This window comes from Sus scrofa, chromosome 14 (assembly GCF_000003025.6).
Source record: "Sus scrofa isolate TJ Tabasco breed Duroc chromosome 14, Sscrofa11.1, whole genome shotgun sequence".
Classification (NCBI taxonomy): Eukaryota; Metazoa; Chordata; class Mammalia; order Artiodactyla; family Suidae; genus Sus; species Sus scrofa.
The window spans coordinates 75,168,013-75,190,656 of record NC_010456.5 but is presented as its reverse complement, the minus strand read 5'-3'; the positions used below and the strand labels follow the sequence as shown (position 1 = coordinate 75,190,656).

The following is a 22,644-nucleotide window of genomic DNA, read 5'->3' as shown; positions in this document are numbered from 1 at the left end:
GATCTTATACAGGGTTTCAAAACCAGGACCCTACCCCAAGGCTGCACCATTTTTTCCTTGACTAATCCTCCCCAGTTTCTTCATTCCCTCCCTTAAGATCTTTAATGACTGAGACCTGTTCAAGGGCCAGCATTGCAGCCAGGCTTAGATCACAAATTGGCTTAAGCCAAAATGGATTCTTAGGAGTTCCCATTGTGGCTCAGTGGTAATAATCCCAACTACTATCCATGAGAATTCGGGTTCCATCAATCCCTGGCCTCGCTCAGTGGGTTAAGGATCCAGCGTTGCCGTGAGCTGTGGTGCATTTGCTTTTCCTTCTGCCTGGACCACCTTTCTTCCAGGTGACTTAACACCTGGAATACCTATTCTCTCTTTCTTGAATTCAGATTTCTATTAAAATAACCGCTTCTGGGAGAAGATTTATCTGATCAGGCTATTTTGCACCTTCCACTCTCAATCTCTTTATTTCTTTATATTGTCTTTTTTTTTCTTCATAGCATTTATCACGCTTGGACTCTATCTCTTTATTGGATGTCTCCCCACCCGGCTACACACACTGGAAGGTAAGCTCCCTGAGGGCAAGGGCTTTGTTTTTTCACCGCTGCCTTGTACTTAGCATGGCAAATAGCGGGTATTCAATAAATATCCGCTGAATGAATAAATAAATAAGCCACCTTCATCTCAAATACACAGAGTTACTACCAAGAACATGCAAAAATACAATACTTGAAGACCTCTGAATACGACTCCTTTGGGCTCCAGGAATGTGGTTGTGCACACTTAGCGCTTCTGCTACACGTCCCCCTCTTAGAAGACATACGGTAGCACTTCCTCCTTCGCTCAAAATCTCGCACTAATCTCGGAAAAGGAGGGGGCAGAGGGTTACGTCACCATCCTGCGACAGCCTGCCCCGAGACGCGCCAGCAGCTGGCTCAGCCTTTCGCTCCCCGGCCTCCCCCTCCCTGGTTCCGCGCTCTGGTTCCGCCATGGAATCTAACAAGGATGAAGCCGAGCGCTGTATTAGCATCGCCCTCAAGGCCATCCAGAGCAACCAGCATGACAGGGCGCTCCGCTTCCTGGAGAAGGCGCAGCGGCTGTACCCGACCCCGCGAGTTCGCGGTGAGTGTGAGGTGCCGGAGACACAGAGGGGACATTAGAACTGATGGGGGGAATATGGGAACGGACCGACGGGATCAGTTGGAGGAGGGGGAGGGGTGGCGAGGCGCGGCTACGCCTGCGTACTGAGACGCGCGGTGGCCGCTGGGAGGTGTAGTGTTCGGCTCTCCCACTTCTCTGGGATGCTGGACACCTAATGAGAGGGGCCACAGCGACGTCAGCTTTCCTGGGGCTTGCGGACCCCTCTGAGATTTGGAGTTCCCAAGAATGAGAGGCGCTGGCAGGTGGGACGAAAGGAACTTACCTGGAAGCGAAATTGAACTACTTTTCCCAAGGGGCCATTCGGTGGCTGGGAGCCAGTTGCCGGTTTGGGAAATATTATAGTTTAGGAAAATAAACAACTCCTCTGACGGAGAGAATAGGTTCTAGAGAGGGAAAGAGGACTTCCGACCTTCGATCGGCCTGAAAAAGCGTCTCCATATTTTCTCACCCGGGGAGGGCCAGGGATCACCCTCCCCAAACGAGAGCCTACCTTCTTCCCATTCCACACAGTCTGCCCTGTGACTGTGGCTGAAAATGCGGCCTCTGTACACCTGCACCAGTTAAGTCTTGGAGACAGGAGACAGAGTTTTGAGGAAGAGAAAGAACAGCTTTATTGCTTTGCCAGGCAAAGGAGGACACAGCAGCCTAATGCCTCAGAACTATCTCCTGACCTGAGAGGGGATGGCAAGGGATTTTATGGCTTTAGCCCAGAAGTCAGGGTTATTGATTAAGGTGTCCATATTAGTCTTCATCCATAGGTCATTTCAGAGTTGTCAAGGCTGGTGTCAGTGGGTCCGGTGATGATTTCTAGTTGTCCTCAGAGTTATCGTTCCTTGCCCTTCCCTATGGAATGAAGATTGCTTACTGGGAAGGGGTGTTAGGGAGTGTTTCAATTACAAAAGAAAACACTAGATGCAATATAACTCTAACTAGAAAGTAAATATTAGTAATACGTTAGTGGGCCACAGCAGAACATCACGTAATGGACTGTTTTAACTAGTTTTTGGCTGTAACAATATTTCCTAATCATTACGCATTGAATCAGCCTTTGGAGACTGAGGTGAGGCTAAAGGAAAGGGCTTTTACTTCAGAACACAAAGATTTAGGGTCTGGTACATGGTTTCAACACTGGGCCCCTCACTCCCTCCTAGAGCCTCTTCTCCCACCTGCAAGATTTGGAGCACTGTCCTCAGCCACCCTCTCCCACCCTTGTCCCCAAGAGTCCATCAGTGGCCAGTCATGTGCCCACTGAGGTTTCTGGGCTGTTAAGTGGCCCTGGACTGAGGTTTCCAAACTAGAGAGGGAATAGTGAGGTTGTCTGTACTACTCATCTTCTCACTTTACCCAGAAACCCCCCCTCCCCGTTTTTCTTTAACCTAAGTCTTAATTGGAGTTTTTCTTCATACATGCTGGAGAGAAAAAAGAGTCCATTAAAGATACAGGGTTTGGGCCTGCAGTTACCACTTAGTAAACTGGCCTATAGCAGGTACTCAGAGTCAGAAGACCTGGGTTCTTGTTCTGACTGCCACCATGTGATCTTTCTGAGCTTGGGTTTCCTCATCCGGAATATTAGAGGATTGGCTCAGATAATGTGAATAACAATCTTAACCATAGGGTTTTTCAGATTAGAGAGCTCTTCTGAATTCATTTTCTCTCTTCAGCCTGTCCTATCAGGGAGGCAGAGCAAAGATCATTATCTTTGTTTTAGAGGTGAGGAAACACCTCAGAGGCCAGGGACTTGCCCAAGTTTACACAGTTAGAAGCTGGAAAGTTCCCTGACTCTATACATGTTTAATAAAGGAATGAAATGAAACTGAAAAGCAGAAGTCAGCCTTCTCACCTTCTCTGCCTACATTATGAAATTGAGAAAAGGGAATGCTGGCAGAAGAGAGGCAGCCTGAAATGCCTGAATTTTCCTCTCTCCTGACTCTGCAGGATGATCTTTGACCTATTTGTCTTAGAGAAAGTTTCAGTATATTTTCTGGGACTCCTGAGGTAACCTGCTCGAGGAGCTTTTCTACGAAATCACACAATGTAAGCAGGGAGCCCTCCATTTAAGTTTGGGGGTCCAGTTCTCAGAGTTCTGTCTGACTCTGATACCTCTGGGGGTTCAGAAACAAGGCAGCCAAAAAAGGATGGTAATGACATGGTCTGTGGAGCTTTTCTGTCAGTAGGCCTCCTGGCCCGATTCAGGTGCTTGGATGAGTGTCCTTCCTGGGGCATAAGCACTTGAATTTGTTCAGGCAGAAGAGTGACCTGCTGCACGTTTGTCATAGTTGTGTTATTCTGGAAAGACCGTATGCCTCATGCTTCTCTGTGAACTTTACCATATGCCGTCTATAGCCCTGCTCTGAGCTGGCAAGAACATGGGGGTGTAATTTGAGCTTGAGATGAGGAAACGTAGGTTAAAAAATACCAGGTAGTTGTCTACACTTGATGTTTGAAGTTTGAGATCATTCCAGATGTCATTTAATGTATCAGACTCAATTGTTTTGCTTTGTTTGCAAAGTCTCCGCTCAGTGCTAAGTGGTTGTATGTAGCAGGATTGGTAAGACGTGATCGTTCACCTTAAGGAGCTTATGAGTTAGTGAAGAAGACAGAGTTAAGAAAAAATAATATTGCAAACCATAAAACAAGAACTAGGATTAAATAAAAATGAAGCACAGTGTTAGATGCTGAGGACTTGAAGATGGACATAAAAAAAAATCCAGTCCCCGCCCTCCATGAAGTCAGTCTGGTGAGGTGGAGTTGAGTACTAGGGGTAGGAGGCATGGAGGATAAATTATAAACAGTAACATGACATTAAAATAATGGTAGAGCTTGAGTTCCTGCTATGGCTCAATGGATTGTCAGCATCTCTGGAGTGCTGGGACACAGGTTCAATCCCCGGCCCAGCACAGCAGGTTAAGGATCCAGGGTTGCTACAACTGTGGCATAGATCACAACTGTGGCTCAAACCTTATCCCTGGCCTGGGAACTCCACATGCTGTGGGGTGTCCAAAGGAGAAAATAATAATAATAGTGGTAGATCACGGTGAGGAGAGGCTTCAGGGAATAGGACAGGAGGCTGCATTTGAACTACACTTTGGAGGAAGGTAGGACACTTGAAACAGGCCTCGAGGACAAAGACTTGAGGGCTGGAGGTTCTAAGAGGTGTAGGGGAAGGGATCGGGTGTAGGAATATTTGGAGACTGTGGAGGTGAGTATAGCGAGTATTTTGGTTGGAAAATAGAATGGGAAAAGATTTTGGAAATCCTTTCCTGCCAGGCCAGGATATTTACTTCCACGTTATTCTGTAGTTAGTTTAAAAAAAAAAAAACAAGAAAGAAAAAACAAACACTATTGAGGAGTTCCCATTCTGGCTCAGTGGAAACGAATCTGACTAGTAATCATGAGGTTGTGGGTTTGATCTTTGGCCTTTGTCAGTGGTGTTGCTGTGAGTTGTGATGCAAGTTGCAAACTTGGTTTGGATCTGGCATTGCTATGGCTGTGGCGTAGACCAGGGGTTGCAGCTCCAAATCGACCCCTAGCCTGGGAACCTCCATATGCCTTGGGTGCAGCCCTGAAAAGCAAAACAAAAAAACAACAACAAAAAAACAGCTATTGAAATATTTTATAGTAGGAGGAAGATAAGGGTGCTTTTATTTTTGTAGGGCTGCACCCGAGGCACATGGATGTTTCCAGGCTATGGGTCAATCGGAGCTATAGCCACCAGCCTACGCCAGAGGCACAGCAACGAGGGATCCGAGCTGCATTTGCAACGTACACCACAGCTCATGGCAACACCAGAGCCTTAACCCACTGAGCGAGGCCAGGGATCGAATCCGCAACCTCATGGTTCCTAGTCAGATTCGTTTCCGCTGTGCCATGATGGGAACTCCAAGGGTACTTCTTAAAAGAACACCATAAAGGGTTAATGAGTGGGAAGAGAGACTCAAGGCAGAAACCAGTTGAGAGACAATTGCATTGAGTAGGTTAGGAGTTATAAAGGCCTGAAATAAGGCAACATGGATCAGGGTAAAGTCCTTGGAAGGGAGGTACCAAGCCTTCTGTGAGAGAAGGATGCTGAGGAGAAATGGGGATTCAGAATCCAAGCCTGTGTGACCAGGAAGAAACCAAGGCTAAAGAACATCAGTGGAAATATGAAATCACTTATATCTGGAATCTGATATACGGCACAAATAAATCTTTCCACAGAAAAGAGACTCGGGGACTTGGAGCACAGACTCGTGGTTGCCGAGGGGGAGGGGGAGGGGGTGGAATGGACCGGGAGTCTGGGGTTGATAGATGCAAACTATTGCCTTTGGAATGGAGAAGCAATGAGATCCTACTTTATAGCACTGGGAACTGTATCTGGTTACTTATGATGGAGCATGGTAGAGGATAATGTGAGAAAAAGAGTGTATATATGTATATGTGACTGGGTCACTTTGTTGTACAGTAGAAAATTGACAGAACACTAAACCAGCTATAATGGAAAGAATTTTTAAAAAAAAATTTTTTTTTTTTGGTCTTTTCAGGACCTTACCTGCGACATATGGAGATTCCCAGGTGTCAAATCGGAGCAGTAGCCACTGGCCTACGCCACAGAAACAGCCACAGCAATGCAGGATCCAAGCCACATCTGTGACCTACACCACAGCTCACGGCAACGCCAGATCCTTAACCCACTGAGCAAGGCCAGAGATTGAACCTACAGCCTCCTGGATGCTAGTCAGGTTTGTTAACTGCTAAGCCAGGATGGAAACTCCAAAAATAAAAATCATTTAAAAATTTTTAAAAACATGGGTAGGAAGTGGTGGGCAGTATGCACGGTATAGGGGAATGTTCTAAGGAATCTGTAGCATGGAGCTTAGGACAGCGCTCCAGGTTCCAGCCTAAAGTCTGCTTCACCAGTTGGATGGAGCTCACTGGAGTTATGACCTGGCTGAAGGTCACTGTGGCAAAGTGTGAAACGTGTAGCAGAGGTTGCTACAGGCATAACCATAGGCTGCCTCTGCCCGTAGCCAGTGGGCAGAGACAGAGGAAGCAGCAGCAGGAAGAAGCAGTGCTAGGAGAGGGCAGCAGACAGGTGGCCATGGAGCTGTGGGTCAGGGAGGTGGTGAACAGCTCTGTCAGTTGCTGTGGAGGCCACGGGAAAAGGACAAGTTGCAGAGTGAAGGGGGAAGGATGGAGCACGGGTGGAGGATTGGTCTTAGAGAAGTAGAAGGACACAGGAGAGTTAGGGGTAAGAGGGGGCGCTGAGAAGCCTTGAAGGGCCGAGGGACCTCACAGTGAGAGGATGTGAGGGGACCTGAAACTCTGCTACAAAAGGTAGGTTGGGGAGGCACCAGGGCTGGAGCAGGAGCGGGGCCCTGAGCTGGGAAGTCACACGGCAGGGTTAATGGAGCCAGTCAGTCCCTTCTGAGGGTTCCTAGCTAGCTCCTGCAGCCTAGCCATTGGCTTCCCTTCAAGCCTGGTGACAGTGGTGGGTGGGGCTGAATTTTCCGGGGGAGGGGGGTGATGAAAGGATCTGCAGGCTTTGGTTTCTCCAGCGTACAAAGAGGGGGTTGGTGGCCTAGTGGTTAAGCATTTGGTGTTGTCACTGCTGTGGCTTGGGTTCGATCCCTGGCCCAGGAACAACAACATAAAAAACAGGTCAGCTTGGCTGCCTCAGGTTCTGTGGAAGCATCTGGCAAGAGAGAGACACAGAGTTCAGAGTGAGTAGCTGTTGATACATGATCTGGGCTGATGAACTGGCTATCCATGGGAACAGGCTGGCCAGGGAGGTGAGGGGACCAAGGTGGGGGGCTGAGGAGCTCCAGGGCTTCAAAAAGTAAAGTCTCAGCACTCAGCAGGCTTTGGACTGAGGAGCATCTGTGAGTGACATTTCAGGCTGTTTCAAACTTCAGGTTCCTGCCAAAGGCTGCCCAAAGTTCTGTGAAGTGGGTGGCTCTGAGGTCCAGGCTAAGTCGGAAAAGGCAGCACACAGGAGAAGGGAAGGTTGCTAACCAAGAGAGTTTGGCATTCAGAATCTGTGGGAGTTCCCGTTGTGGCTCAGTGGTAACAAACCCGGTTAGTATCCATGAGGGTCCCTGGCCCTGCTCAGTGGGTTAAGGATCCAGCATTGCTGCGAGTTGTGCTGTGGGTTGCAGACTTGGCTTGAATCCTGTGTTGCTGTGGCTGTGGCGTAGGCCGGCAGCTGTAGCTCCGATTTGACAGCTAGCCTGGGAACTTCCATATGCTGCGAGTGCAGCCCTAAAAAGACCAAAAAAAGAAAAAAAAAACCAAAAAAGAATCTAGGAGGTGAGAGGTATTCCCATACTGGCACTACCCTTTCAAATTAGTCAACCTTTCCGAGCCCCACTGTGTGCTCAGGCCTTCCATTTATCTTAATTTGCTGAATCTTATTTACCCCCAGAACCACTGTGTGAGGGCAGGGATCATGTCTTCATTGAGGAATTAGGTAACCCGACAAGACCACATGGCTAGCAAACAAAGGAACCAGATTGTCTGGCCCCACTCTCAGGCTTCTTCCCTACTCCTCCCTCCCTTTCCTGGACTGACTTTAAGCACTGCAGTTACCTCGGGAGCCTGGAGGTAAAGTAACAGTAACAGAAGACAATATTTACTCAGTCCTTTGTAGGCATTTACTCATTTACTCTTTCAACTCTCTTGAAGGAGATACAGTTTTATATGGAGAAAGTAAGTTGTCTGATATGGCTGCTAGCAAGTGGCAGAGCCACACTTGAACCTGGGCAGTCTGACCCTCCAGCCTTCATATCTGCCACTGCGCCATGAGGGATGTAACAGTGAGTCACAATGAAGCAGTCACATCCCATGGGCCTGGCAGAGAGGGTGTCCTGGACACAAAAGAGACTTAATTGTCAGCAGCCAGAAATCTAATTGCCAGAGTTCCCTGGTGGCTCAGCAGGTTAAGGATCCAGTGTTGTCACTGTAGGGGCTCAGGTTGTACTGTGGTGTGGGTTTGATCCTTGGCCTGGGAACTTCTGCATGCCACAGGTGTGGAGAAAAAAAAAATTAAAAAAAGAAATCTTGGGAGTTCCTGTCATGGCACAGTGGAAACAAATCCGACTAGGAACCATGAGGTTGTGGGTTGGTTTGATCCCTGGTGTCGCTCAGTGGGTTAAAGATCTGGCATTGCTGTGAGCTGTGGTATAGGTCACAGATGAGGCTCAGATCCTGTGTTGCTGGGGCTGTGGTGTGCAGCTGTAGCTCCAATTAGGCCCTGGCCTGGGAACCTCCATGTGCCACAGGTGTGGCCCTAAAAAGCAAAAAAAAAAAAAAAAAAAAAAAAAAAGGAAGAAAGAAAGAAATCTTGAATTGCCAGCTCAAACAGAAAAACCTTCTATGTGACCCAGAGCACATCCGTTCCCCTTCTGACTCTCTGTAGTATAGGGAAATTAAAAGGGCTGATTCCATGTAACTGTCCAAAAAGCTTCCAGAACCTGCCCTGAAAGGTACTAGAGAGAGACCATTCCATCTCCTGGTTGGGAGAATGCCAAATAAGAACTTCTTTAAAGCCCCTTTCTAGGAAAGCAGCAAGCAGCTCCTCCCTCAGTCCCATCTTGATTAGCATCACTTCATCTGTTAGTTTTTCCTTTGCCATTTCCTTGGTGCCTGGCACAGAACTGAGGTCGGAGACAGTCTGAAATCTCATGGCTACAACTATGTCCAGAGCCTGCTAGGTGCTGAGATTTTGCCTTCCTAAGACTTGGAGCCCTCCACCTTGGGTCCCCACACCTCCCTGGCCAGCTGGTTCATCAGCCCAGGTCACAGTATTAGCAGCTCCTCATTTCAGACTTTTACTTTCTATCAGCCTCTGTGCCAGGGGCTTAAACACATCTCATTTCATCCTCATCCCCCACTGTGAGGAAACCGAGATTCAGAGGAATTTCACAGACCATCCAGGATGAAAGTGTTAGGAAGTGGCCAAGCGGAGATTTGAAACTTCGGTCTTTGTGAATGAACTTCTCTTCTATTCTTGGAACAACTGTGATGGAAGGGGCTCCTGCTGCCAGATTTACTGCAAACTAGGGCAGCGGTGGCTCTGGACACAGTGGTCCACTTGAGCCCCAGTGCCCTGCTCCCGGTGAGCCGAGCTCCAGACCTTATTGATGAGACCAACACGTACACCCAGCACAGTGCCCTGGAGCCCAGCAACCACCTGGCACATTTGAAGGAAGCTGGGGACCATCCAGGCTGTACTGCTGTCCTTCCTCGGCACAGAGGTGTCTTTGGTCCCTATAGTGGTCCAGATGTGTGGTTTGCCAGGGTGCGGGAGCCCTGGCAGGACTGGGAGTCTTGGAACTGGTATTGTGCCTGTAATAAGTGGGCACAGGGGAATCCTGCCAGAGAAATGGGCCTTTCCCCATTGAGTCAACAGGCACCAGGGGCTTGGATTTGAATGACTGTGACCCTGTATAGACTGAACATTGAAATAGGACATTTGGCAGGGCCAGCCCTTTGAGAAAGGTGAACAACAATAAACAGAGAGCACAGCAGACATTTATTCTGAGTCTCCCACCACCCCAGTGCCTCTGGGGCAGAATCCCTACCCTACGTCTCTCCACAGCTAAACAAAGGCCTTCCGACCAATGCTAACTGACTCATGGTCCTGCTGTGTGGGACCCCCCCCTTACAGAGCACTCGCACATCTTGGCACTTAACAGAGGATGGCTGATAAACACACTACTTTGGAATTTAAAAAGCCTAAAGGGTTAATAGTTTATTTTTATGCTGAGTTTAAATGACCAATGAGGAGTTCCCGCTGTGGCACAGTGGGTTAAGGATCTAGCATTATCTCTGAGGCCACTCAGATGGATTTGATCCCTGACCTGGGGAACATCCATATGCCGCCACCATGGGTGTGGCCAAAAAAGAAAAAAAAAAATTACCTACATGTTAAGAACTGTGGATGCTAAGAGAGCAGGTGACTGTCCCACCAGCCCCCCCACAGGCCTTCAGGGAAGGAACTCATGGCTTTGTCAGGAAAAACAGTAGGTGGGATGCAGGGGTCCTGGGATCTCCCAGGGCCAGGCAGTTCCTCAGCTGTTGCACATGGCCTTGCTGGAACAGGAGCCCTGAATGGTTTCCTTGTTTTGCACAGCCCTGATCGAGTCTCTCAACCAGAAACCACAATCTGCCGGTGACCAACCCCAATCCACAGAAGCAACCCATGCGACCCATAGGAAAGCAGGCGGGGCCAGCTCTCCCTCGGCCAACGGTGAAGCCGGAGGAGGAGAGAGCACCAAAGGCTACACTGCAGAACAAGTAGCAGCCGTGAAAAGGTGGAGGGCTGGGCCGGCCGGGTGGGCAGGGGCTGGAGCCTGGTGGTGCTGGGACGTGTTCAGATCTAGGAAGGCATTCTGCAGCCACTCATCCACCTCACCCAGGGAGGGTCATGAGGCTGGAGGAGGTCCAAGTGGTCAGGCTCCCCAGGCCCCGGAATATAGTGTGGGCATCAGGGCTCCACTGTCCCTTCCCGCCAAGACAGCCCACAGCAGAGGCTGCAAACGCTGACACTGCTGGCTTCCTCTGCTGCTGCCAGCAGGCCCTGGGCCTCTTTACACAGCTCTGTTTGTCGCAAATGAGGCCTGGTCTCCCCCTCCAGATATTCCCTCAACCCACGGCCCTGCCCCCAACAAAGACCTTTTCAAACCAGAGCCTGTACAGGCTGGAGTGGAGACAGATGGTTCTCCTTCCAAGGCTGGGGCAGGCCCTGCACAGAGCAACTCACTACCAGGCTGAGACGGTCCAGCCAAGGCTTCTGAGATGTAGATCCTCTTGTTCCCATTTCTCCCTGGGCCTCTCCACCAACTAGCCACTGAGGTCATTCCCACACGGTCCTGGCTGCTAGTGAAGACATTAGCAAGCTTCAGGCCTGGGGTTCAGTTGGTGTGTGACCTAGCATGACTATAGTTTGCCATAAAAGCATATGCCAAATTTACATTTTTCTGACCAGGGAGCTCCCATTGTGGTGCAGTGGAAAGAATCTGACTAGAATCCATGAGGATGTGGGTTCGATCCCCTAGCCTTGCTCAGTGGGTTAAGGATCTGGCATTGCTGTAAGCTGTGGTGCAGGTCGCAGGCGTGGCTTGGATCCAGCGTTGCTGTGGTTGTGGTGTAGGCCGGCAGCTACAGTTCGATTAGACTGGGAACTTCCATATGCCGTGGGTGCGGCTCTAAAAAGCAAAACAAAAAAACCCAACAGCTACATCTTTCTGACCAGACAAGGCCAGGCATTGTAGGCAGTAGAAACTGATTGTGGAGAGGTGGTAAAGCCTGGAAAAAGCCAGGAATCAGGGGGTCTCCAAGGCCCCAGAAGTAAGAATTAGTGGAAGAGAAACAGTGTCTCTTCACGGCCCCGTGATGGGGTGAACAAACAGCTGCCGAATCTGTTACCCTTTGAGACACACATATCCAGGAGTGCAGAGCTAGGGACACACCTACCCTTGGGCAGAGGCCCCTGGTTGGTGGACATGGGCGATCCTTCTGAGGTTGCCTCCAGTGAGGGTGCTGTTAGCACAGGGAAATGGTTCCTGTCCTGGCAGAGACAGCGACTGCCCCCTCTTAGACCCTAATGTATTCTTGCTGTCACCACTGCTGGTCCCCGGGCCTGCCCAGAGCTGAGTGCCCACGCTGCTCTTTCTTCACCTGCCTCACCTCCCAGCCTGGGCCCGCATAGAGCTCCCTGCCACGCTCTGCTCCCTCCCCCAGGGTCAAGCAATGTAAAGATTACTACGAGATCCTGGGGGTGAGCAGAGGGGCTTCTGATGAGGACCTGAAGAAGGCCTACCGCAAACTGGCCCTCAAGTTCCACCCAGACAAGAACCATGCGCCTGGCGCCACCGAAGCTTTCAAAGGTAAGCTGGCCCTGGTTTCCTGGTGTTTGGGTGTTCTTAGCTGTCCTTGGGAGGGAAGGAATAAGGGGCTTTGCCAAGACGTGGCTTTGGACCCAAGTCCTACCAGCTCAGGAGCTGCTTCCTGGGCAGAAGGTCCTAGTAGCCACTGCCAGCCTCGCAGAGTCTGTCAGAGTACAGGTGGCACCACTCCTGCCTCCCCTTCCTCCTCATTCCTCCGGGGTTACAGGAGGGGAGCTGAGGCGAGATAAGACTCATGGCTTTTCCAAGGTCACATGGTGATTGAGGGGCAGAAAGAAGCAGGCCTCCCAGCTCACCCTGTGCACTTGCAAGTCCTGGGATTTTTCCTGTGCTGGGCAGCCTCTGGTTAGAGCTTGATGGGCTCCTTAGCAGTAGCAGCTGTAGCCAACTCATCCTGGCCTGTTTACACCCACTGTCTCCCCCTTGCACCATACACACCCTAGGCCTGTGTGGGGGACGTGGCAGTCTCTGGCCTCAGGGTCTCTTGGGTCCAGGGTGGGTGCTTCAGTTCTGGCTGACACCATAGGCTGCTCTTTAGTAGTTTATCTTTTCTTTGAACATATCAGGCACACATGGCAACTCTGTGCCCACGTAATGTTCCTTATCTCCCCCAGGTGCCTCTTCTCTCATGCCCACCTTGTCCTCACTGGGACCTTTAGGATCTTAGGCTCACTTCCCTCTGGGCAATAGCATGGTGACCAGCCCCACCTAGCCCAAGCTGGGAGCTGTGCAATGTGACCATAGCCAGGTGGGAAGCCTGTAGCAGAGCAGACCCCATCCTGGTGGGCCTTGCCTGGGCCACCTCAGGTGCTCCATTCCAGGCTGCGTGGGGCTGGTCTCCAGGGGGGCAGTCTGCAGGTATTCCCCCCCTTCCCCCACTGCCTGTCCACCAGCCCCAGAGGGAGAAAGAGAATGGCAGTGGGGAGGCAAGGTAGCTGGTGGTTAATGTTTCCCCAGCCCTGACCTCTGCCTGCAGCCTGCCCGGACCGGCGCTAAGAGGCTGCACTTGGCCTTGGGGCCCTGTTGGAACAGGAGGAGGAGGGCCATTCTCTTTCTTCTCAGGGGTTGCAGGTTCTGAAGCAGATGCAGCTTTGATCTCCTCCTCTGAGATAGTGGGCCACTGCAGAAGGAGCAAGACCCCAGAGAGGGCCTTCAGGGCACAGGCTTCTCACCTGGGGAGCTCTAATGGGGGGTGGAGGGCAGACTGGGGCCAAGGAACAGCAGCTGGAACCTGGACCCTAGGGAAGAGAGGGCTTTCCCAGGCCACACTACCAGCAGTGGAGTGTTGACGAGAACCTGGGGACTTGGCGTCCCAGCAGTTCCTGCTCTCCAGTTTACAACACACATGCCGTGTTTGTTTGGCCTCCGTGTCTTGCTATGACTTCAAGATTCCAGAAAGGGTTGCCCCATCCCACTGGACACCTTAAGAGAGAGGAATGAGAAGGGGGCGTTTTGGTGGTTTTTTTCATAAAGTCAGTGAGCAGGCTTGAAGACACACCTGGGTTTGATTCCTGGCTCTACAGCATGAGACCTGTGTGAACTTGCACTTAAGCTCTCCGAGCCTCGGCTTTCTCATTGGTAAAATGGAGATGCGCTGTTAGGAGTAAAGAGGATAATGCCTGTAAAGGGCCTGTGGCATAGGGAGAATTGGAGAGTCGTCATAGGGTAGAGAGTAAGGAGCCTGTGTACTAATCCTCTACCCAGCCCAGGCTACCCAGATTCACTTAGGGGTACTCCTGCATGCCCGCCCCTCGCCCTCCCCCCAAGACCCCCCTCTCCCCCAGCACACACACACACACACACACACACACTCTCACTCACTCACCCTTGCCCAATGACCAGGTTTACCAGTGGCCCCAAGGACTTCTCCCGAGAGCGTTATTTGAGTACTGAAGGAAGCGAGCCCTCAACCACCACAGGCGCCTCCACTAGCAGCCCCAGCATCCTCAGACCTGACCTTTCTCCCTCCTTTCTAGCCATCGGCACAGCGTATGCAGTACTCAGCAACCCAGAGAAAAGGAAGCAGTATGACCAGTTCGGTGATGACAAGAGCCAGGCAGCCCGACAGGGCCATGGGCATGGGGACTTCCATCGTGGCTTTGAGGCCGACATCTCCCCTGAAGACCTCTTCAACATGTTTTTTGGAGGTGGCTTCCCATCTAGTAAGTCCCCCAACTCCCACAGCCAGGTCTCCCTGGTAGTGATGTTGGGAGACTGGATGCCAGCCTCTCCCTTTCCCAGCAACCCCACTCCTGACTCAGCGCCTCTGACCCCCAGGTAACGTCCATGTCTACAGCAACGGCCGCATGCGCTACGCATACCATCAAAGGCAGGACCGCAGGGAGAACCAGGGTGACGTGAGTGAGGAGGGTGCTGGGGGGAGGACAGGGAGGGTGCCTGGTCCCACCCAAGTGGGTGAGGCCTGGGCTGGGTAGTGACATCCCTGGCTGAGTGTTCCGAAGCAGCACTGCCCTCACAGTTCTCACTTGGAAGCCCCCTTGGTGCCCCTGGCATTCTTCTGAGCAACCCCAGAGGGAGCCACACTCCACATCACCCCCAAAGGGAGTAGGGGTTTGAGGCCTCTGTAATCAGATGTCATGCAGAAACTCCTCTCCCTGCAGACAGGTTCCAGTGTGAATGCCTTTGTGAGGTCCATTTGTTCTTAAGGCCAAAGTGACATTTTCCAAGCAATGGAAAGTCAATGAGAGAATTGTAAAGGATGACAACATAGAGCTGGGTCTTCTTGCTTCTTTTCACCACCCTTGAAAAATGTGTACAAAAAATGTACAAGAAGACAATGCCTCAAACCTGTTTTGAATGCTACACATAAGAATAGCTGGCTGACCAAAATGAAAACAGTTAAGATTAAAATACTGTGGACAATGGCAAAGCATTTAAAGTTATGGCAGGCTGAGGGGTTCCGTTTAGCTCTGTCATTGTGGCCTCCTGTTTTTATTTATTCACTTTTTAAACTTATTTTGTGTGTATTTAGCATAAAAGAGAGTTTTGTGTGGTTTTTTTTTGTTTTTTGGGGGGTCTGCACCCACGGCATGTGGAGGTTCCCAAGCTGGGGTCCAAGCAGAGCTACAGCTGTTGGCCTACACCACAGTCACAGCAACGCTGGATCCGAGCCATGTCTGTGACCTACACCACAGCTCACGGCAATGCCGGATCCTTAACCCACTGAGCAAGGCCAGGGATCAGACTCGCAACTTCATGGTTCCAAGTCAGATTCATTTCTGTCGCGCAATGGGATCTCCCAAAAGAGTTTATAAGTCACAAATTATCACACAATGAACAAATTTATTAATTTTTATTTATAATTTCTTAACTGGAAATTTTTTTTTTTTTGACTTTTTTTGACTTTTTAGGGCCGCACCTGTGGCATATAGAGGTTCCCAAGCTAGGGGTTGAATCTGTGCTACAGCCACCGGCCTACACCACAGCCATAGCAACACCAGATCTGAGCCATGTCTGCTCATAGCAATGCCAGGATCTTTAACCCACTGAGTGAGGCCAGGGATCAAACTTGTGTCCTTGTGGATTCTAGTCAGATTAGTTACCACTGAGCCACGACGGGAACTCCTTAACTGGCAATCTTTAAATTGATAATATAGTCATATGGTTCAAAAATCAAAAAAAGTACATGTAATGGAAGTCTCCCTCCAGCCCTGCCACCCATTCTTTTGGAGGCAGACACTTGTGCTCATTTGGGGGAATATTCTCTCACAAATAAACACATATGCCAGCCTCCCACCCATTTTTAACCCCAGTTGCTGCTTTGTTTTATCTCAGGAAGCTGGCAGGTAGAGGAGCTTATGTATTTGGGGGACCTGTGGGAGGGAGGGGGAGAGAGTGGCACTGTGACCTGTCTGCATGGCAGCTGGCTCCTGCCACCTGAGCTCGGTTGTGCTGGGGGAGCTGGTGGCAATTGCAGCTAGCGTTGCACTTTCTCCCAGGTCCAGCTTGGGTGACCATTGGCTTTTCCCTCCAGGGTGGGCTGGGGGTGTTTGTCCAGCTGATGCCCATCCTCATCCTGATCCTCGTGTCAGCTCTCAGCCAGCTTATGGTCTCCAGTCCACCCTATAGTCTGAGCCTGAGGCCGTGAGTATCTGTAGCTGGGGCGAGACGGGTGGTGGGTAGACATGGGGTCTCAGGCCCCATGAAATCCATCCCATTGAAATCCAGCATAGAAAGCTGCTCAGAATCAAGAAAATAGACTTTCTCTGTTGGAATTCCTTTTTTTTTTTTTTTACTTTTTTGGCTTTTTAGGGCTGCACTCGTGGCATATGGAAGTTCCCAGGCTAGGAATTGAAATCAGAGCCACAGCCACAACAACGCCAGATCCAGTCTACATTTGTGACCTACACCGCAGCTCATGGCAACGCCAGATCCTTAACCCGCTGAGCAAGGCCAGGGATCAAACCTGTGTCCTCATGGATACTAGTCAGACTCATTTCCACTGAGCCACAATGGGAACTCCAGATTCTTGGTCTTTTTAGGATCACAGTCTCTTAAGAAAACACAGTGAAACCTGCAGATCTTTTCCCTGGAACACTGCAGGCACACACAATTTTGCATGATTTCATTGGCTTTGTGACACTCTCCCCATTTTATCTACTGGCCTTAAGAGCTTCTGCTCTTGCAATCTGATTGGGGGCCCTTGAGACCCTGGCAAGAACAGAGGCTTTAGAGTAAGAGTAAGAGTGGCTCCTCTACTAATTAAGCAGCTGTGAACCCTGGACTAATTACATAACTTCTCTGAGCCTTGGTTTCCTCATCTATAAAATGGAAATAGCATCTACCTGCTTGTGAAAACTAAATGAGTATACACATAAAGTGCCAGGCTCATCAGAAATGCTTGACACCATTCGTTGAATGAATATATGGTCTTAACCACCAGTGGTGAACTTGGGCAAGTTATCTGACCTTTTAAGGCATCAGCTCCCTCCCCGCGCCCCTGCCCCCACCTAGTGGCCAGGCTCTGCCTCGGAGCCTGGCAGGATCCCCCTCAACCAGCAGGGGGCAGAGTCGGTCCACTGGACCCACATCAGCCAGGGCAGCAGCTCTGTGGCCTGATGCCAGCTTTTTTCTCTGCAGCTGGGGAGCTGAGAGGCAGCAGCAGGCAGGCAGGGGCTGTGCTCACTGAAGCACTGACTCCTGTCTGCATGCTAAAGTTTTTCCCAGAGCCTGCAGGTGGAGCTGAAAGATAAGAATCCAAGAGCTGGAAGGGTACAATTCTTTGGAATTCCTCCTGTCGTTGTGTTCCTAAGCCTCGTAACTCTAGACTGGGAGCTCTTGGGGAGCCAGGCAGGCCCTCAGCAATGCGACTGGCCTAGGAATGAGTGAGGAAAAGAAGGCACAGGGATCTCAAGTCACATAGCTCGTCAGAGGTGAAGCCTGGACTCACTCCAGGATCCAGACTTCCCTCAGCAGCACCCCCTCCCCCCAAGAAAGGCCACAGTTAGCATGTGGTAAGCAGTGAGCCTGAGCAGGGCCTTGCTGTAGGCTGGGCCATTTGTACTGGAGGGATACCCTGCCTTTTCTCCAGGCCCTCCCTGGGGTAGTGCGGAGTTCCTGCTCTAGTTTGGGAAGGAAGCAGCTACTCCTGTGGCCTCTATGGCACCTCCTCTGGCAGACCCCAGTCAGGACCTGAGGGCCTGGGGACCCAAGCCCACTTCGTGCCTGGTGTATGTCTGTCCAGGTCGGTGGGCCACGTCCACAAGCGGGTCACTGACCACCTGAACGTCGTCTACTACGTAGCAGACACATTCTCTGAAGAGTACACAGGCTCCAGCCTCAAAATGGTTGAACGGAATGTGGAAGACGACTATATTGCCAATCTCCGAAACAACTGTTGGAAGGAAAAGCAGCAAAGTGAGTGTGTGTCTGTATTTGGGGTGCAAAGCTTGGAGCAAGGAAGGAGAAAGCCCTGCTCACCCAGTGATGTGTGGGCCCAGCACCTGGCGCTGCCCTGCGCCAGCCATGTCCCAGCCAAGAGCTGGACTCCACCCCCATGTTTCCCTGGGGATGGGAGCCAGGGGCCACCTGGAGATTGCCTCCAACTTGCCGTAGATCACTTCAGTCAGCCCGTTGTTTGCTTGCCGTGGGTGAGTGTATAGAGGGAGATTGGAGCACGTTTGGCCACCCACTGATGGGGCATCTGGATCCATCTTTGGCACCCGGAGCGGGGAGGTCTGACCAGGATGACATTTTCTCTCCTTGGCTGGCCTCAACTATACTACATAGAAAGGAGCCTCTAGTCCGCTCCCAAGGGGGACCATATTTCCTTGTCCAGGGTCTACCCTAAAGGGAAGCCAGCTCTGCCCCAGCTCCTGGGCCTAGAACTGCCTTCCCCGTCCCCCCACAGGCCAGGCAGGTGTTGTAGCACCTTAGGGGTGAGCCTAACCCTGCTCCATTGCTTTGCAGAGGAAGGCTTGCTGTATCGGGCCCGCTACTTTGGCGACACAGATATGTACCACAAAGCACAGAAGATGGGCACCCCAAGCTGTAACCGACTGTCAGAGGTGCAGGCCTCCCTGCATGGATAGTCCTGGGCCAGCCGTGCCACCGAGGTCCAAGTATGAGCCAGGGCCGCCTCTGCCCTGCAACTCCTGGCAGCTCCGGCCCTGGTCATGAGGCAGAGGAGAGTGGAAGGAGGAGGGAGGGAGGGAGCCTGGTGATCATGGCACAGTTTCCCTGTCCCCAGCTTGACCTCCACTGTGCAAAGATGGGACAGCTCTGGCATGCACTGGGAAACTATAGTCTGTCTCAACCCTCTAGCACTCTTCCACCCCACTGCACTCCATACTCTGGAGCTGTGGGGTGCCCAAGAGCCAGAGAGGAAGGGGAGCCCAAAGCTGCTGCTAAGGGCCACTCATGCCTCCTTGGTCTACAGCCATCGAGTCACCATGGCCTGTTCCCAAGTACAGCAGACTATCAATCTGAGCCCTGGGATTAAGGCCACCAAGTATTGCTGGGTCCGCAGTAGGCCCCACACGTCCCCTGAACCATGGGGGAACTAGTGGATCAAGAGCCCTTCCTCTTCGCTGTCCTTCTAGGCAAGAAGAAATGGAACCAGAGGGGGGGCAGCCAGGCAGCAGGCCGAGGGGGGGGGGCACACCCCCAGGCTGCTCCTTGTCTAGTGGGATCAGAGGTGCTTTTGAATGCCACTGCACCTGGAAGCCTGGAAGCCACAGGCATCCGGCCCACCCAGGTGTCTCACCTGAGGTCTGAGGAAGGAAACAGAAGGTCATGAGTTCAGAGCTGAGCAGAGAGCCCTCAGCACAGAAGGGGTGGGGAAAAAATGAAAGGTGCTGGTAGCAGGCTTCCTGCTTCTTTACGCTTGTGTGTGGGTAGCAGGCTCTGTTCCCAGCATTTGCCAAAGGGGACAGCTTGGACTAAGCCCAGAAGAGTGTGGGCAGAGCCGGTGAAGGTTCTTTTTTGTGTTGGTTCCCTGCCCACCCCCTCCTCTGTCTGTGTTCCCTCAGGGGCGGTCCAGCTACAGACTCTACTTTGAGGCCTTTCTGGCTAGTGCCTCTGGGAGGAAAAGAGACTGCAGGGGGCGGTGGGGGCGGGGCTGAGATGGGCAGGACAGGGCCAAGGAGCTGGCTGTTAGTGTGGGCTGAGTTAGAGACTCCGGGGCACATGCTGCCAAGCTAACTGTTACCACTCTCCTCCCCAGACTATGAAATCCCTGGAGAATTTTTGGTGACGTGCACTGAGCCAAGGTGATGGACTGTATGTTTAAGGAAAGACATAACAAGAAAAAAAATTAAAATGGAATTGGAGGCCGAATGCCACACAACTGCCCTCTCTCTCACCCAGTAAATGCAGAAAGCTCTTAGAACAGACAGGAAAACCTGCCACGGGGCTGCTTCCCTTCCTCCCAAGGATGGCAAAGGCTCAGGCTCCACATCGGCTCTCTCCTAGGATACAGAAACCATGGCAACGAAAGTAGAATGTAAAACTTGCAGCAAATGTCTATGGGAAGGGCTGGGGGAAGGGGCACCCAGCTGCCTTTCTTCCCCCTCCCTGAAGCCACCACCAGTCACCTCAGTGGAAGCAATCAGAGGTGTTGGCCAAGGAGAAAGAGGAAGATGAAAGCGAACTCTCCATAGAATGTAATTTATAGATGCGTGTATATGTATATATCTATTTATATGTAAATAGCATATATAAAGAGATATATATATATATAGCCTACTTTTTAAACTATGCAGGGATTTGGTTAAGTTGTTCAGTTAATTTCTTCCCTGTTTTAGAAAACAGCTTGGGGAAGGTAGCCTGGTCCTTCAAAGGCTAGACATTAGCCATAGCTGACAGCATAAGGAAAGTCGGGTCCTAGCTTTTAACAGTCCCCTCAACCCCAGCCTGGTTTTGATGGCAGCAGCAATCATGACAGTATAAATCTGTGGAAAACTTGGAAGGTTGCCAGGTTTATGGTTAAGCTGGGGGCGGGGGCAGGGTGTGGAGCAGGCTGCAGGGGGAGAAATTCCTCCTAAGGCCAGGCGCCAGGTTAGTATGGAGTCACAGTGGAGGCCCCAAACGGCCTGTAGGGATGAGACCACCCCCCTACACCCCACCCCGCCAAGCTCTGGCCAGCTCAGGTGGGCGCTTTGCCTGGTGCCCAGGAGCCCTCTGACCCCTAGCCACAGAGAACAGCAGGGTTGGCGGGGGACCAGGTTCTGCCTGACCACCAGCCCCCTTTAGTTCCTAAATCAGTTTGGCCTTATAGGTGCCCCAGGGCACAGCCCCATTGTTGCTACTGATTTTTCCTAAGTCGTGGAGCAAGGACTTTAGATGGCTTTTTCTCCAAGATTCAATCAGGTGGTGCCCAGGACGCTGGGGCAGCAGCCAACTCCTGAAAAAAGTCCATGACCATGGACATCTCTGTCTCTACCCTCCATGGACATGACGCCACCCGGCCTTCTCTTGCACATTGGACAAAGGATGCACCTGAACCATTTTCTTACTTTCACCGTCAAATGAGGATTTTTCTCAAAACAGCAGTTGCTGCCAGGGGGAAGGGAGGGAGGTTTTATTTATTCCCACAGTTTATACTGGGCCTTTTGGAATTACCTTTTTTTCCCCAAATTTTCCTCTGGCGGTGAGTGTGTCACTGAGCCTGCCATCCTCCGAAGCCTTACTACCCCAAGCTGCCAGCCAGGAGGGGATAACCACCCTCCCAGAGCTTCTCTCAGCTCTTTTTTTAAAAGTCCCCAACATAGGATTCTTGCTGGGAAAGGAAGCTTGGTTAAGAAATGTCAAACATGGTTTTTACAAGGTCTTGCCCTGTGACGAAGCAGCCACCCCAGTCCAGAGAGATGCTCAGAACTGGATGTGGGTGAGAGCGCCCTGCCCACAGTGGCCCCGGTGCTCTGCGCCCACCACCCCGACCACCTGGTCTCAGTAGATGTCCCTAGATGGGCTGAGCCATGTGCAATAAGAACGTAGATCCTAATGGATCCCCTGAGAAGCTGTATTTCTTGAATTAGAATTCTGAAATTGTATATCTATAAATATATGTTTATTACGTGATTGGCTGGCCTTGGTGGGTCTGTGTTGGGCAAGGGGGATGAGCTGGGGGCGGGCACAAGCACCTGTTGCTGCTGACACGGTACAGCCCAGACCACAGGGAGTTTTTGGTGGCAAGCCTAAGGGTCCCGTCCCCCCCCCCCGACTCCCCACCGCTGGCCCGGCCCCAGGTGACAGCCACTTCAGTCACAAGTGTACCCCTCCAGGTAAGGGTAAGAGGCTCAATTGGGCCAGGACCCTGAGGTTCCTGATACCGGTCCAGGGTGGGCAACCTGGGCCATGATCACAGCCTCTGCCTCCCCCTCGTCCAGCTCCCTCCCTTCATTCCCTTGGGCCTGCTGTGAGGCAAACATTCAGAACCTCCCTTCCCCCACCCTGGATCCAGATCGAGGGAAAAGTTCTCCCAAGTTTCCATCTGTGGTTGCACTACCTTCCCAGCCATCCTTCCCACACTGGCTCCACAGCCCGCCCTCCTCCCCCAGAAGATTGGAAAAGTTAAAAATGTGGCAGCCCCGGTAAGGCTTTCTGTGAATGGAGCAGCAGATCTGCCCGGGCCTCCCAGAGACAGAGCCCGGCAGCCCTGACTGGTGGCCCGAGGCCCCTCCTGCGGCTGCTCCAGCCAAAGACAGGCAGGCTGCCCGGTGGTGCCACTGCAGCCCGGGAGCTCATTGGCTGCCCCCACCAGGGTCACCGCAGCCTGCCCGGCCCGCTCTGCGAGCTGCCACTTGTTGGCTGCAGTTAGCAGGGGCGTTGCCAGCCGCCCCTGTTTACCCACCCCAACTCCCTGCCCTCGTGTGTGGCTCTGAGAGCCAGAGGGGTGGGAGAGACTCCTTCCAACTGTTTGCTGTAAAAAAGAGCCTTTGACAAGTGTCCCCACCCACTGTCAGGTGGCAAACAAGGCTCTCGTCCATCCAAGCTCCTGGGATCAGTCAGCTTATCTTTTGGTCCCAGGCTGCCGCCAGGTCTCCCAAGGACAAGGAGCACACACCCCAGCCCTCCCCACCGGGCAGAGTCTCCTGGGGCAGAGTCTCCTGGCCTTTGAGGGAAGGCACACAGACAGACTCAG

At 51.7% G+C, this 22,644-nt stretch overlaps 1 protein-coding gene across 4 annotated transcripts; it reads left to right on the top strand.

Annotated features, from left to right (window-relative positions):
* On the top strand, positions 548–21,581 carry DNAJB12 (DnaJ heat shock protein family (Hsp40) member B12). Of its 4 annotated transcripts, none has more exons than XM_005671091.2 (10): positions 548–563; positions 694–1,119; positions 10,268–10,448; positions 11,878–12,023; positions 14,018–14,203; positions 14,319–14,398; positions 16,036–16,145; positions 17,746–17,918; positions 18,471–18,568; positions 19,726–21,581. In XM_005671091.2, the coding sequence occupies exons 2-10, from the start codon at positions 987–989 to the stop codon at positions 19,753–19,755; spliced, it is 1,137 nt and encodes a 378-aa protein (XP_005671148.1). In that variant the 5' UTR covers positions 548–563; positions 694–986; the 3' UTR covers positions 19,756–21,581. The 4 variants fall into 4 exon arrangements, with proteins under 4 accessions (XP_005671148.1, XP_005671149.1, XP_001924354.1 ...); XM_005671092.1 differs by having other exon boundaries at positions 18,471–18,616; XM_001924319.4 differs by having other exon boundaries at positions 18,471–18,622.

Coding starts and splice junctions, on each gene's coding strand:
- DNAJB12 (XM_005671091.2), top strand. CDS start 987: ATGGAATCTAACAAGGATGAAGCCGAGCGCTGTATTAGCATCGCCCTC. Junction 16,146..17,745: donor TATAGTCTGAGCCTGAGGCC/GTGAGTATCTGT, acceptor ATGTCTGTCCAG/GTCGGTGGGCCACGTCCACA. Junction 18,569..19,725: donor GCTGTAACCGACTGTCAGAG/GTGCAGGCCTCC, acceptor TCTCCTCCCCAG/ACTATGAAATCCCTGGAGAA.